General features: G+C 41.7%; 1 protein-coding gene across 9 annotated transcripts; it reads left to right on the top strand.

Moving 5' to 3' along the window:
* The first annotated feature begins 890 nt into the window (after positions 1-890).
* ZNF572 (zinc finger protein 572) lies at positions 891-11,780 on the top strand. 9 transcript variants are annotated; one of them, XM_061123227.1, is made up of 4 exons: positions 891-915; positions 4,097-4,248; positions 6,783-6,894; positions 7,578-11,780. In XM_061123227.1, the coding sequence occupies exons 3-4, from the start codon at positions 6,816-6,818 to the stop codon at positions 9,086-9,088; spliced, it is 1,590 nt and encodes a 529-aa protein (XP_060979210.1). In that variant the 5' UTR covers positions 891-915; positions 4,097-4,248; positions 6,783-6,815; the 3' UTR covers positions 9,089-11,780. The 9 variants fall into 9 exon arrangements, 8 of the variants coding, with proteins under 8 accessions (XP_060979210.1, XP_060979211.1, XP_060979212.1 ...); XR_009689512.1 differs by lacking the exons at positions 891-915; positions 4,097-4,248 and adding an exon at positions 4,461-5,102 and having other exon boundaries at positions 7,578-11,214; positions 11,731-11,780; XM_061123228.1 differs by lacking the exon at positions 891-915 and having other exon boundaries at positions 4,029-4,248.
* The last annotated feature ends 3,893 nt before the right edge of the window (positions 11,781-15,673 follow it).

Raw genomic sequence — 15,673 nt, 5'->3', positions numbered from 1 at the left:
AGCATGACCCTCCAGCTGAGCTGCAGTTAAGATAGTAGACATGGTAACCAGGAAGTCTTTTGCATGTGATTTCCATATTAATACCATGTATTGGAGTAGGAAATGGCAACCCACTCCAGCATTCTAGCTTGGAGAATTCCATGGACAGAGGCATCTGGCGGGCTGCAGTCCCTGGGGTCGCAGAGTCCTGAGTGACTGAATACACACCCACATACATGCACACTCTGAGTAGTTATAGTGCCAAGTATGGGGATATGAGCATTCCACATATGCTATTATTTGATTTACTATTGTTAAAAATCAACTAAGATAGGGTATTTCTACAGCTCCTCAACTTTTCCTCAACCCTCCCCCCTTCGCCTTCCATACACACACCTCTTGAGCCAACTAGGAGACAGAGATACCATGAATAAGAAATGATGGTGCCCTGGCCTAGGGAAGTGATGGAGGGAGAGCTGAGGCCTGGACACATTTGAGAGCTGTTCAGGAGGCAGGATCAGCAGAATTTGGTGACTTTGGGTTGGTTATGATCTAAGGAATGAATAGTCAAAGTTGGTGCTGGGAGCAACTTTCTGCCTGGGGATGGCATTCACTGCAGAAGAATATCCAGGAGAAGGCATGGGTTCGTGACTTTGAAAGAGATCTGTAGGGCTGCCATTTGGCAGGACAGACTTTGTTGAGGGCCTCCACTCCCTTTGCTTCTTTTTATCTTAAACTCTTTGTGTCAGTTTCCTCAAAATGCAAAAAGCTGGACAACTCACCCTTTCACCATGCAGGATGGCTGTGAGGATGAGATGAGAGAACGGATATGAAGTGTCTGGGCCACAGAAAGCATCGCACAGATATTCTTCTCTGCCTTCCTTCCTCATGCCAACTCTGGGTCTGTGATTCTACAGATGCTACTCATCCTGACCTGTGAGTACATCAACACCTCTAGGGATGGGCTGAGAGACAAAGGGTAAAATGAAGAGGCTGGAGGAGGTAACATCTCGTACGTGGTGGTTGTTTATTCGATAAATCGTGTCTAACTCTTTGTGATCCCATGGACAGTAGCCTACCAGGCTCCTCTGTTTCCCAGGCAAGAATGCTAGAGTGGGTTGCCATTTCCTTCTCCAGGGGATCTTCCTGACCCAGGGACCAAACCCATGTCTCCTGCATTGGCAGGCGGATTGTTTACCATCTGAGCCACCGAGGAAGCCCCAATATCTAGGAGGGGTGCTGACTATTGGTAGATTGATCTGAAGTTAAGAGGGCAGGTGCACAGATGGAGATAGGAGACTGGTATCCAAGAGAGTAAGTGGAAGGGTGTCCGAAGAAATTCCCCTGCTTTCATAGTTCTGACTGGTAACCACTCTGCCTTCCAGCATTTGGTGTATTTAGAAATGAATCCAGTGTCCTTTGCCATAGTCCAGGCTTCATAATGTGTACTCACACCTCAGATTTCCAGATGGTGTCCTTCTGGGTTCCTGAAAATTTTGAGGCCAGACTTGCAACTTTCTACATTATTCAGCTCTGTGGCTATAAAAGAGAACTGGCCTTAAAAACTGGCATTCTCATCTGCAGCCAGATTGAGGCCTGCTTCATCTTGATCCTCTGTCTGTTGGAAGGTGACTGGCTTGCAGTAGGGTAGGAGCCAGAATGGGAACCTTGGGGACAACTAACCGTAGAGAAAATCTGGCCAGAGAAGGGACCCTTAATATTCTGGAGACTGGTGTTTGGCACCCAGCAAAATTCTCTGTCTTGTATTTAATTCCATATGGTTCCTATTAGAGAATATCCAGGCTTATAATCCTTTATTACATTCAGATTTTACTTTTGTTAAATCACATTGCTACAAATATCACGTTTGTTTGCATCAAGATGCAAGATTATACTGGGATGTGTTAATCTGCAGCATTATTTAAATTTTGTGGCAGTCTCACCAAACAGCTGCCTCTGGAGCCACCTGCTGACACAGTTTAGAATTCTGAGCGTTTAACATGACTAAGGAAAGAGCATTCCAGGCTAGTATGAGAAAGGGACAACCTAGACTCTGAGCTGTTGATCCCCTTTCCTTGCTCTACCAGAATAAAATCCATACAGACATTTCTTTTCCTTCACAGCCCAAACACCCATCCCTCCCACCCACTTTGAAAAAAGATGTTGCAGTTTCTTTGGCATCTGTTTCAATAAAATGGTCCTCTGTCTTGGAAATTTATGGTTCTTGGCTTCCGGTATCTTTGGAGCTCTGTGCCAGCTCGTACATACTCCTTAAACTGAGTCTCTATTTCATTAGAATCCACCCTGGAGGTGCTGAGTCATGGACACTTGGAGCAGGGATTATTTCGGTAGATATTCTTGGCACATATTCTCAGGCCAAATAATGCAGGGAGGAGTGGGAGGAGAGATTATGGGAAAAAAAAAAAAAAAAGGAGCCAAAGATCTGCTGAAAGTACTGGAAAGCCCACCACTAAAAATAAGTAATCCTCAGACCTGGGAAGATGTGTATCATCATACCCAAGTCACTGTGGCTGAGGTTTGATCTCTTAGTTAATTAAGAGTCACAAATCTTGTATGTGAGGCAAAGAACTAGCTTTTTAGGACATCATGCTGCTTCTCATGACATGGCCTTGCCCCATCTGCCAATCAGGGATTCCATCTTTTAAACCACCTTCTGGTTTAAATGTTCCTGCAAAGGATAAAACCTGGCAATGGACACTTTAGTATGAGCTGCTCTGCTCATATAATCAGATAAACAAAATACCATATATCCTGGGTGGCTTAAATAACTTTCAACAAAGTTGAAAGTCTGAGATCAGGGTGCCAACATGTGGCTGCCTTCTGTGCCCTCACATGGTATGGAGAGAGAGGATGTGCGATGAGGGGCGAGAGGAATATCAGTCTTTGGTGTCTTTTCTTATAAAGGCATTAATCCCATCATGAGGGTCCCATTCTCATGACCTCATCTAGACCTAATTACTTCCCAAAGGCCCCACCACCTAATACCATCACACTGGGTGTTTAGGTTTTCAACATATGAATTGGTGGGGAGGGGCACAGTTCACGCCATAGCAAGTAGGAAGTTTATCTCTCAGACACATGAGTATTCCTGGGCTGTGGAAAAGAGCAGAGAGGAGTTTCTTCCTCTGGTGGTTGTGGTGGTGGTGATGGGGATAGTAGCAGAGAATCAGCAGTAGTGGGGCACTTTTCACCATTTGAGGCGATTGGAAGGATGCAGGGAAGAAGGATTGGATTGGTTCCTGTTGTATAACAAGAATTTGGCTGGTCTTTGTCCCTGGGTCCTGGAAGTGAGGAGCTTCCCAGGTGGCTCAGTGGTGAAGAATCCGCCTACCAATGAAAGAGACTCAGGAGACATGGGTTCACTTCCGGGGTTGGGAAGGTACCCGGGAGGAGGAAATGGCAACCCACTCCTATATTCTTGCCTGGGAAATCCCATGGAGAGAGGAGCCTGGCGGGCTACAGTCCATGGGGTTGCAGAGTCAGACATGACTGAGCACACGCACACACACAGGCTTGCAAAAGACAGTACTGACTAGAGTTGTTGGAGGACAGTGAGGAGAGTACAGTGTCCCCTCAAAAGAGTGTTTCTAGAAGAAAGCAGTGTCAAAACTCCTGAAAGAGGACTTGGGAACCAAAAAATACCGATGTGCTAAGAAGGCAAAGGTCATTGATGATCTTAGTGATTCATTGTTTTTCACTACAGGAGAAACGAGTCAAAAGATGAGTGGGAAATGATAAAATGGAAACATCAGGCTTTAAAAAATAAGAAAGAAAAACTGAAGGACTGTTAGGGGATGGTGGCGGGAGAGTCAGGAGTTTAGTTGATAGTGTAAGGATCCCATGAAGGTAGGGAGGAAGGTGACCGGCAGTGGAGGGCTCCTTTAAAATGCGAAGGACCAATCCTCTGTTGTAATTGGAGGGAAGGAAGAGACGCTTGCACTGCAGACTTAGATTGACGTGGGGTGATGAAGGGATTGATTTCTAGTTTCTCCGTAATGAAGGAGGAGGGTTTGTTTCACCAAATATTATTCATAACGTTGCCTCGTAAACTAGTTGTTTTATATGTGGATGGATGCCTTCGCTCCCTGTTTCACAGATGGCTAGATATTCCTCCCAGTACACAGCGGTGGGAACAGAGTCGGCGCTTAACAAAGACTCGCTTCTTTTTAATTCCAATGATGATGAGAAATCTGATGATGCCCCGATGGCAAGGAAAAGTATCAGCTCCAACTGGTCCCCTATTATAAGGTACCTGATAAATGTGAGGTATGAGAATCAGAGTCGGCAAACATGTCCACAAGGAAGAGGAATACCACCGGTACACTCCTCCTTGTTCGGGACCCTAAGGGTTAAGATCAACGAGCGCCAGCCATCACTGTTTTCTAGAGAGGCTCCGTCAAACCCACTGTGGGAGAAGGGGGAACTTCCTGTTTCTGACTTCCGGGTTTGAGAGGTTAGGACCCTAGGTTGGTGGGGTTAGAAGTAGAGTGGGCTTCTAATCCCGGGCCTGCTGGGGGTGTGGGGCGCCTTGTACCTAGCCCCCAGAACAGTGAGTTCCTTCTCGGGGAGGGGGACGGAGCCGAGGGTTTCGGGCAGGAGGAGCGGAAGCTGCGTCGCCCAGGCTGCAGTGTTCTTCCTGCAGAGGACGGCCGCTGCTGTGAAGGGCGAAGGCCCAGCATCTCCAGCAGCTCGGGCCACTGCGCCTCCCTCCCCTGCAGCGTCCCTGGAAGCACCGTGTCGACTGGAGACGATCTGTTCCCCTGGAACTCACCCGCAGTGTACCCGACCTGTGCTCCCTGTCGGCGCTTTTTAAAGCTAAGCTTCAGGCAGTGCATTTTCTTTGGGAGTCTTTAAGCCGAAACACTGCCCCGTTCCTAATCACCTTTTTGCTCTAGGCAGTAAAAACAGCCTTTCTCTGTGGCGTAACATTTTAGGGACAGCCTTTTAATACCAGCTGTGGCCTTAAGTTTGCTACCGTTTTGCTGAGCCAGTGTTCCTGAGGGCTTCTCTGTTACCAAAATTAATAAGTTTCTTAGCCGGGAAAATGGTAGCACGGGTATCTTACGTAGACTTCTGCTTCTTTTGTAAGGACTGTGAGAGAAGTATGTAACTCGGATGGTAAAACATTCCATTTGAACAACTTTTTTTTTTTTTTTGCGTTCAGGTGTATGTTTTTTCCCCTACACAAACATTGGGCATACTTGTAATTTAGAGAAGTTTCATATATATTGAAGGTGCTTAGAGAATGCCAGCTTCTTTTGATTTAAGGTCTAGGGATATAAATTGGTTTTCTAAAAATGCAGTCAATATAGGAATTCCCTGGCAGGCCAGTGATTAGGGCTTGGCACTCTCATTGCAGGGCCTGGGGTTCAATCCCTGCTGGGGGAACTAAGATCCCACAAAGGCTTGTGGTGCAGGCAGTAGGGGAGGTGCTGGTGATGGAAGTCAATATATTACAAAATAAAAGCTCTGATCATTTGCTGGTTGGAATTATGCCCAGTTTCTGCTTTCTTCTCTAGTTGTTTACTGTAATAGACAAGAGTATTAAATTCAGTGTCCAACAGATTTGGGACTGAATCCTGCTCTACCGTGTTGCGGTTGTGTGACTTTGGGAAAGTTTCTTAATGTCTGTTTTGTTCACCTATAACATGCTGATACCTGTTTATACAAGGCTTTCCTGGGGGCTCAGTGGTAAAGAATCCACTTGCTAATGGAGGAGGTGCGGGTTCTATCCCTGGGTTGGGAAGATTCCCTGGGGAAGGAAATGGCAACCCACTCCAGTATTCTTGCTTGGGAAATCCCATGGGCAGAGGAGCCTGGTGGGCTGCAGTCCATGGGGTGGCAAAAAGAGTTGGGCATCACTTAGGAACTAAACGAGAACAGCAGTATTTTTATACACTTTAGAGAGCTCTTGTAAGAATTACATGAGAAATGTTATGTGTAAGGTATTTGGTTCACTGCATGACACATAATAGGCAGTAACAGATTGAAAAGTATAAATCTTTTATTTTCTATGTGTGTGTCTTCTTTTAAGCTCTCATTTTTCTTGAATTGTGCTACTTTTTAATATCCTGAAATGGATGCCAAGACCATACATAATTGCCTTCCAGTCCCTAAAGTAGGTCAGGGGTTGTAATTGGGTCCAGAAGATAAAGCTTAGGCTGAAAGGGATATTGTGATTATGATAGAGAGTAAGAGACAAGGAAGAGGTCCCTTGTTAGCCTCCCTTTTATATTTAGAGATTATTGGCTGTAATTATTTTAGCTCTACTTCTTAATTTATTGTTACTAGTCAAGTAAATCCTAACTTTTGTTTGAAATTAACTTCAAAGGTTTCATCATTATGTCAAGGACCCACTTACTTTGTAAACTAAACAGTTTCTCTTTAGCTGCTGCTTATTCCTGCATATTGATTCCTAAATTCTTACTATTGGTGCCTTTTCCAAAAAACGACTTCAATTTTTCAACCAAAAGTGTTTCTGAGTTCCAAGTGGACAGTATTAATATTTATTCTATTTTTAAACCTTGATCCTCAGACTTTATTGCAAAGGTTTAATTTTTAAATTATTTCCCTGGGAAAGGTAAATCGGGTTAATGCTTGCTCGTAAATAACTTGAATCTGAGGTTAGATTTTCTGAAAGGATTTCAAAAGCCCATGTTTCTTATGTTCGGTATGGTCCGCAGATCATTAAGTGCTTAACAGTTGTTGTGTTGCAATGGTCGGAAGGAAGGAAGGAGAAATGTTAACAAATGCTTTTAAACATAACTTGTTTCCTTCTACAGGATTTCTCATCCCTAATCTGACTGATCATTGTGATGGAACAAGAGCAAAACCTATTGGTCTCAGATTCTAATGGCTTCACAAAGAAGGAGAGTTTGAAAAGCACTTTTACAGGTGAGAGATCAAGAAGAAGTGAATCCTTTGGGAATTTTTTTTAAGACATGCTGTAGAATGTATAGAAAGATCAGGGCATTAGAATGAGACAGACTTTAATTTGATTCCCTTGATCTGTCACAAGCTATGAAAACTCTTACAGCCTCAGTTTTCTCATCTTTAAGAAAAGTGAATGATAATATGTGTCTTGCATATTTTTTAAGATACTGATATATGCAAAACTACCGTTCTTAATAAGTAGTGGGTATCATTGCTATTTCTTTGTTTGCTCAGATTTTAACTAATATTTTTATCTAGTTTTCACCTCAGATAGTGTTCTATTCACTTTCTCTCTTACTTTTTAAAGTCTTTTAGAATAAAATTCAGTTAATGTATTTTTATTAATATTTTGATATCCACCATGGCAATTGGTGAGAACTGACCAGACACTTCATTACCATTTTTATAAATACAAAAAATTCACCTGCTTCTGATGAACACGTTGAGTAAAAGAAATAAAACTATCTGTAAACACTTCCCCCCCCCCAACTATTAATTGTTTAATATGCTTCTGGAAACACTTTTTAAATCTAAAACATTTTACAAGGTTTGAGTTTGTTATTCCCTCTCTTCCACTGTAATTCAGAATTTCTTCCCCATGGCAGAGACTAGGGAATGTTTAGAGTATTTGTTTATTCCTGCAGGAGATGAAAGTAAGATTAATTTGAAAACTGTTGAATGCAGTAACTCCAAGGCAGATAAAGAGAGAGCCTCAAAATGGTCTAGAAGTGATGACCCAGAAAATTATAAGGATGAAGACACAAAAGAAATACTATTGACAGGGTCCCAAGGAGGTAAAACTGAATGTGGTGATTCCTGTGAGAATGATAGCAACTTGGAGAATCAGGGAAATTGTACAGAAAAAGAGGAGGAACAATGCAATCACTGGGGATGGAACCCAGGAGAACATACTGGGCCTGCTGGCCAGCAGAACCCATCCTTTGGGGACAAACCCTACAAATGTTCTGAATGTTGGAAAAGCTTCAGTAATAGTTCTCATCTTCGAACTCACCAGAGGACCCACTCAGGAGAAAAACCTTACAGATGTTCTGAGTGTGGGAAGTGCTTTAGTAACAGCTCTCACTTGATTCAGCACCTGAGAACACACACAGGCGAGAAGCCCTACCAATGTGGTGAATGTGGGAAAAGCTTCAGCAACACCTCCCATCTTATTATCCATGAACGAACTCACACGGGAGAGAAACCCTATAAATGTCCCGAGTGTGCAAAGAGTTTCAGTAGCAGCTCTCACCTTATTCAGCATCACCGATCACATACAGGTGAAAAACCATATGAATGTCCGGTTTGTGGGAAATGCTTCAGCCATAGTTATGTGCTCGTAGAACATCAGAGGACCCACACTGGAGAAAAACCTTATAAGTGCCCCGACTGTGGGAAGAGTTTTAGTCAGAGCTCTAGTCTGATTCGCCACCAGCGGACACACACTGGTGAGAAGCCCTACAAATGTCCTGAGTGTGGAAAATGCTTTGGTTGTAATTCTACTCTAATCAAGCATCAGAGAATACATACAGGAGAAAAACCCTATCAGTGTATAGAATGTGGGAAGAATTTCAGTCGAAGTTCAAACCTGGTTACACATCAAAAAATGCACACAGATGACAAAACCTATCAAAGTTCTGAATATGAAGAAAGTTTGAGTCAGAACTGTAAGCTGATAGAAGAATGCAGAATTCAGTCAGGAGAGAAGCCATATAAATGTTGTCAATGTGGAAAGAGTTTTGGCCTCAGCTCTCATCTCATAAGACATCAAAGAACACATACAGGAGAAAAACCTTACAGATGTTCTGAGTGTTGGAAAACTTTTAGTCAGAGTTCCACCCTGGTGATTCACCAAAGGACACACACGGGAGAGAAACCTTATAAATGTCCTGACTGTGGTGAGTGCTTCAGTCAGAGCTTTAACCTTATCAGGCACCGGAGGACCCACATGGGAGAAAAACCTTACAAATGCAGTGACTGTGAGAAATGCTTCAGCCGAAGTGCCTACCTCAGTCAGCATCGGAAAATTCATGTAGGAAAATCTTTTGAGTCTCCTGAAGGGGAAGATTTTCCTCATGGATGGACTTGGAAAAACTATTCTGGGGAAATAGCACTCATCCCTTCATTTTCGATCCCAAGTTCATCTCCCTCCTGAGTCCTAAAGTCTGTTTCTTTTTCTTTTCTTATAAAAAATTATAATTAAGATGTTCTCAGATCACACTGTTGCAAAATTTGTTTGGTTTGTTTGGCAAAACATGTGGGAAAAGTCAACTTCCCAGCTTAAAGTTTGGGAAGACCCAGATTATCAGGTCACCAGATTTGCCCAGTGAGAGATACTGCCAGTGGTGGAGAGAAAGAAGAATATTTTTTATTTAAGGTAAGGCAGTAATAGTTTCAAAGGAAAACATGGAAAGAAATCCTGGGAGACTAAAGATGAGATGGTCATTGAATCTTATTTCCTGTTGCCTGACTGGGTGGTGACAGATTATTGCTGTCCTATGGGTTTGCCCAGAGAGAGATTTTTTTGAACAGATAATGTGATTTCCTGGCTGTTTTGTTGAGTCTTAAGGAAGAGAAGACTAATTTTTTTCAAATATGTTATTTGCTGAAAGTTAACTTTTAGAACTGCATTGTTCAGTACAGCAGCCACTAGCCACACATGGATAGTTAAGTTTAAATTGATTAAGATGAAATTTAACATTGAGTTCTTTAGTCATGTAAACCCCTTGCTAAATGCTCAGTAGCCACTGGGGGCTGCTGTTTTAAATATCACAAAAAATTCTTTCAAGATCATCATTCTTGACAGTTCTTGTAAGACTGTAGGAAATGTGCTTTGGGGATTCTGTTCTCCAAGAAGAATTACAATATAGTCTAGGAGTAGATAGAGTTTTGAAGGCACTAGGTCTAAAGTTTCACTGTTTTGATGATTGTATATTTTAGATTCAACCATCTCAGTTATCTAGAGATATGATCCCATTGTCTTGGTCAAAGTCAGATTAATAGGTAGGATTCATAATTCTGTTTTGAATTTTTCTGTCAAGTGGTCCTTTTCCCTCAGTTTTCCTATTATATAATTCTTCATCAGATCAAAGACATTGGGTTATTTTTCTCTTAATTAACTCACTGAGTCTGAGCCAGTGTCCAGGGACAGTTTGCCACTGGAGCCCCAGCTTCCTAAGTTCCAGTCTCGGCAGTTTGCTTCTGCCTCTTGATGTACATGGTGTATGGATCTGGTAACCAAGACGCTGTTCTCCCTGTTCATTTTTCCAGTGGGAATGGTGTGCTGTAAAGGATTAAGATATTTCCTCTGTCCCCACCTCCATTTTTTCCTGCTACTGTAAAAAGGTAGATGTGTAGGAAGGTCAGGACTTGCCCAGGATTTCATCTTTTTTTTTTTTTTGGAGTCAAAAATATGTTTTTTGAAGAATAAGTAGAGATGTATATTAGGAATGTGGAGCCAGAAGAGGCCATTACAGCTGGGGCACAGGGCTCTCTGTGGCTGGTGGGTAGCTGAAGTCTATGGGGATTTTCTTCTGTGACTGTGGTGCTCCTGGTACTGGCAAGGCAGCTGTGTCTTTTTATATTGTTTTTGGATTTAAAAATGAATCAAAGCTGATAATTAATGGTATTCAAGAAGTCTTTGGGGGTGCTTTTCTGCTTTCAGAAAGGGGGGAAACCTTATGGGCATCTTTGGCTTTAGTGTAACTCTTACTCAAGCATCCTGTTACCTTTGTATGTTAGGCAGTGTTACCCCAATTGTCTTAAACTGTGGTATCTGAGGATAAGTGTTTACAGTATTCTTTTTTTAAAAATTAATTTATTTTTTAATTGAAGGATAATTGCTTTACAGAATTTTGTTATTTTCTGTCAAACCTCAACATGAATCAGCCATAGGTATACATACAGTATTCTTTGTTGTAGGCAACTGAGAGTTTGATGTTTGATGAGAGTCTGATTAATGATAAGCTGCAAAGAAGTAGCTGTTGGGTTGGTTCACAATCGTGGAGCCCATTATGTGTGGCAAGTAACCGTTCTGAACTTGGTTCCTCATCTGTAAAATAGAGATAATGTCTACATTGCATGGTTTTGGTAAGGGTTAAATGAATGTGTGCAAAGCAGCTAGCACAGTGCTTAAAATATGGGTCTAAATGAATGGCAATTATTATTAATTGAAACAAATTGAAAAATATCCTCCATACATTTTCAGAAGCAGCAGTACAGCCCCGAACTGTCCTGCTTGTGGATTCTTTATGATCAGCCTCAGGAACCCCAAGGAATAAGGTATTATAGAATCACAAGACTAGTGTGTTTTAAGTCTGCAGACTGTCGAAAGCACTTTATTTGATTTGGCTAATTGAATTTTGTTGTTTATGAAACAAAGGACTCAGTTTAAGTCAAGAAAGAACAAAACAGCAAATTCAATTTTAGTTAATTTGCATCTGAAGAGATTAACAACTGTATAACTTGTGTCCTATTACTGTCCCTACACTGTTTTATGACTGCCCACAATTATATAAAAACCTACTTCACAAACCTCGATACCTGTAGAAGCATATGTGTTCACATTTTGGATGGACTTAGATGGGCTTCATTAGTAAAATAATTTGGCAAGAATCTCCTTGAGTTGAAAATTTAGAAAACTGAAGAGAGATTTGTTACTTAACAATGGAGCATTTAATGTAGTCAGATGTAATCCTATTTGATGCCTTTGCCTCACTTTAATGAGTCAGCAAATAGGTTCTTTGTTTAGCTCCCCCAAAAGTAAATACTCTCTGTATTCTCTGTTTTTCTTGCCAGCACAAAGGATTCAGCACCTGAATAAATAAAGCATTCTTATTAACAAGTGATGTGTTTCATAGTTTCTTTTTAATTAAAGAGAAGACTCCTTCCTGTATTCATTTTTTTCCTACTCAGAGTAGGGGCTTAGATATTTTAGCCCTACAGTGGAATGGGGAAATTAATGTTAATGCTTATATTCACAGATGTAGCAGGAACTCACTCCCCAGTTGCTTTATAGCCTACCAGAAGTATGCAAGTGTAAATCTCTGTTACAGTACCTGAGATAAAAGTTTGCTTCCACTGTTCTGGGCTTCCCTAGTGGCTCAGACGGTTAAGTGTTTGTCTACAATTCAGGAGACCCGGGTTTGATCCCTGGGTTGGGAAGATCCCCTGGAGAAGGAAATGGCAGCCCACTCCAGTATTCTTGCCTGAAAAATCCCATGGATCGCAGACCCTGGTAGGCTACCATCCATGGGGTTGCAAAGAGTCGGACATGACTTTCACTTTTTCTTTTTTCCATTGTTCTAAGCCGTTCAAGTTTAATCTACCAGATGGTCTTCTCCTTGGTGCTGTAGAAGTTTCCTTACTGATGATGAGAAAGAGAGGATTATAGTCTATGTGACAATTGCTCCTATACATTAGTCCCCACCTTTGCCAGTAACCATTGTAATGACAAACTTATTGCTTTTTATTCTGTGTTTGAGTTTGTGTAATTCCTTTCAAGCAGCATAATCATTTGTTCAACAAAAATTTACCCGATACCTAATATGTGTTTATCAGAGGTCATATAGCAGTGGGAGGCAGAGGTAAGGATAGACTAATAGAAGGAAAAATATGCAGCCTTTCAGATAAATCCTTTCTCCTTGGCAGTTCTTTATGCTTATTATGTTGACCCCTCCATCATCAGATTTAATAATTGGATAGTCTGATGACCTTGAGATAACTACAGATCAAAGTGGGTTAGATTTGCTCTGAAAATACAAGCTTGGTGAAGTTTGACACAATACTTGTTTTGCACGTAGTAGTGCTTATTACTGAGTAGTTGTTATGTGCTTTTATGTTTTATGCTAATGCCCTAGAGTATGTCCTTCCAGGATACGTGTTTCTACTAGACTGTGAACTCCTTGAATCAGAGAATGGATTTCATTTTTGTAATCCTAAAGCCTGACACAAAACCTGACATGTGAAGTGTTTATTGATTGGTTTTGGTTGAGGGGTATGCACCAATGGATAAAGTCTACTGAGTTAGGTTGTACACGCTCAGCATGCCCCCAGGTCCCTTTAACACCATTGCTTATCCAGTCCACAGAAGCTGGGCTGGCTTGGAAATGAAAGGGACTGCCTTAGGAGGCTGGGTCTGTCATCACAGTAACTCTAGAGGACCCTAAAATGTCCTAGTCGTTCAGAATCCTGTAAGACCTTGGGCTTCTGACTTAGACTGTCTAGGAGAGGTTTAAAGCTTGTTTCAACTTCATGTTTCAGTTACTTACTGTCTTTGTACTATCTTTACCTTTTAAGATATGGTAAGTAGTGAATGAGGTGAGGTACCTGGCATATCATAAATGTTAAGGACATGATGTTTTCCTATTTGCTCATAATTCTGCCAGGTGTAGGCTCTGATCATGGAAATGTTTAATCATTTCTTGGATTGATTGTTTCTTAGTTTCTAAAATAAAGATATTAAGAACATTTGGTTCATGGGTTTGTTATGAGGATCTGAGATAATGGATGTAATACGCTTGGTGGTGTTTTAGCTGCTAAGTCATGTCCAACTCTCGTGACCCTCTGGACTGTAGCCCACCAGGCTCCTCTGTCCATGAGATTTCCCAGGCAAGAATACTGGAGTGGGTTGCCATTTCCTTCTTAGCATTGCTGATACCTAGTAATCACTCAACGTTAGCTGTTGTTACCTTCATAAAGTGGCTTGAAACCACCATGGGTCTTTGGATTATATTTGAAGGATTATCTCAGAGACATGTGTGTCCCCTTGAGCCAGTAAAGTGGTGCAGTCCTTTTGGTTTTGTTTACCCCGTGAACATGAAGGGGCAAAACTGGGAGTTACATAGTAAGCTGAGTATGTAGGCTAATAAAGTAGCATATCATTATTATCAGTTCAGTTCAGTTGCTCATCATGTCTTAACTCTTTGCGACCCCATGGACTGCAGCACGCCAGGCTTCCCTGTCCATCACCAGCTCCCAGAGCCTATTCAAACTCATGTCCATCGAGTTGGTGATGTCATCCAACTATCTCATCCTCTGTCGTCTCCTTCTCTTTCCTTCAGTCTTTCCCAGCATCAGGATCTTTTCAAACAAGTCAGTTCTCCACATCATGTGGCCAAAGTATTGGAATTTCAGCTTCAGCATCAGTCCTTTCAATGAATATCCAGGACTGATTTCCTTTAGGATGGACTTGTTGGATCCCCTTGCAGTCCAAGGGACTCTCAAGAGTCTTTTCCAACACCATAGTTCAAAAACATCAATTCTTTGGTGCTCGGCTTTCTTTATAGTCCAACTCTCACATCCGTACATGACTATTGGAAAAACCATAGCTTTGACTAGACGGACCTTTGTTGGCAAAGTAATATCTCTGCTTTTTAATATGCTGTCTAGGTTGGTCATAACTTTTCTTCGAAGGAGCAAGTGTCTTTTAATTTCATGGCTGCAGCCACCATCTGCAGTAATTTCAGAGCCCAAGAAAATAAAGTCTGTTACTGTTTCCACTGTTTCCCCATCCATTTGCCATGAAGTGATGGGACCAGATGCCGTGATCTTAGTTTTCTGAATGTTGAGTTTTAAGCCAACTTTTCACTCTCCTCTTTCACCTTCATCAAGAGGCTCTTCAGTTCTTCTTTGCTTTCTGCCATAAGGGTGGTGTTATCTGCATATCTGATGTTATTGATATTTCTCCTGGCAATCTTGATTCCAGCTTCTGCCATAAGGGTGGTGTCATCTGCATATCTGATATTATTGATATTTCTCCTGGCAATCTTGATTCCAGCTTGTGCTTCATCCAGCCCAGCATTTCTCATGATGTACTCTGCATATAAGTTAAGCAGGGTGACAATATACAGCCTTGACGTACTCCTTTCTCTATTTGGAACCAATCTGTTGTTCCATGTCCAGTTCTAACTGTTGCTTCTTAACCTGCATACAGATTTCTCAGGAGGTAGGTCAGGTGGTCTGGTATTCCCATCTCGAAGAATTTTCCACAGTTTGTTTTGATCCACACAGTCAAAGGCTTTGGCGTAGTCAATAAAGCAGTAGTAGATGTTTTTCTGGAACTCTCTTGCTTTCTCAATGATCCAGTGGATGTTGGCAATTTGATCTCTGGTTCCTCTGCCTTTTCTCAATCCAGCTTGAAGATCTGGAAGTTCAGGGTTCACGTACTGTTGAAGCCTGGCTTGGAGAATTTTGAGGATTACTTTGCTAGTGTGTGAGATGAGTGCAATTGTGTGGTAGTTTGAGCATTCTTTGGCATTGCCTTTCTTTGGGATTGGAATGAAAACTGACCTTTTCCAATCCTGTGGCCACTGCTGAGTTTTCCAGATTTGCTGGCATATTAAGTGTAGCACTTTCACAGCATCATCTTTTAGGATTTGAAATAGCTCAACTGGACTTCCATCACCTCCACTAGCTTTGTTCATAGTGATGCTTCTTAAGGCCCACTTGACTTCACATTCCAGGATGTCTGGCTCTAGGTGAGTGATCACACCATTGTGGTTATCTGGGTCATGAAGATCTTTTTTGTATATTTCTTTTGTGTATTCTTGCCACCTCTTCTTAATATCTTCTGCTTCTGCTAGGTCCATACCATTTCTGTCTTTTATTGAGTCCATCTTTGCATGAAATGTTCCCTTGATATCTCTAATTTTCTTGAAGAGATCACCAGTCTTTCCCATCCTGTTGTTTTCCTCCATTTCTCTGCATTGATCACTGAGAAAGGCTTTCTTATCTCTCCTTG

Source organism: Dama dama, chromosome 21 (assembly GCF_033118175.1).
Source record: "Dama dama isolate Ldn47 chromosome 21, ASM3311817v1, whole genome shotgun sequence".
In the NCBI taxonomy this organism is placed as follows: Eukaryota; Metazoa; Chordata; class Mammalia; order Artiodactyla; family Cervidae; genus Dama; species Dama dama.
This window is presented reverse-complemented; position numbering and strand designations above follow the sequence as displayed.

Excerpts from the sequence above, each read along its gene's own strand:
- ZNF572 (XM_061123227.1), top strand. The coding sequence starts at position 6,816 with ATGGAACAAGAGCAAAACCTATTGGTCTCAGATTCTAATGGCTTCACA. Across the intron at positions 6,895-7,577 it reads TTTGAAAAGCACTTTTACAG|GAGATGAAAGTAAGATTAAT; the intron begins GTGAGAGATCAA and ends TTATTCCTGCAG.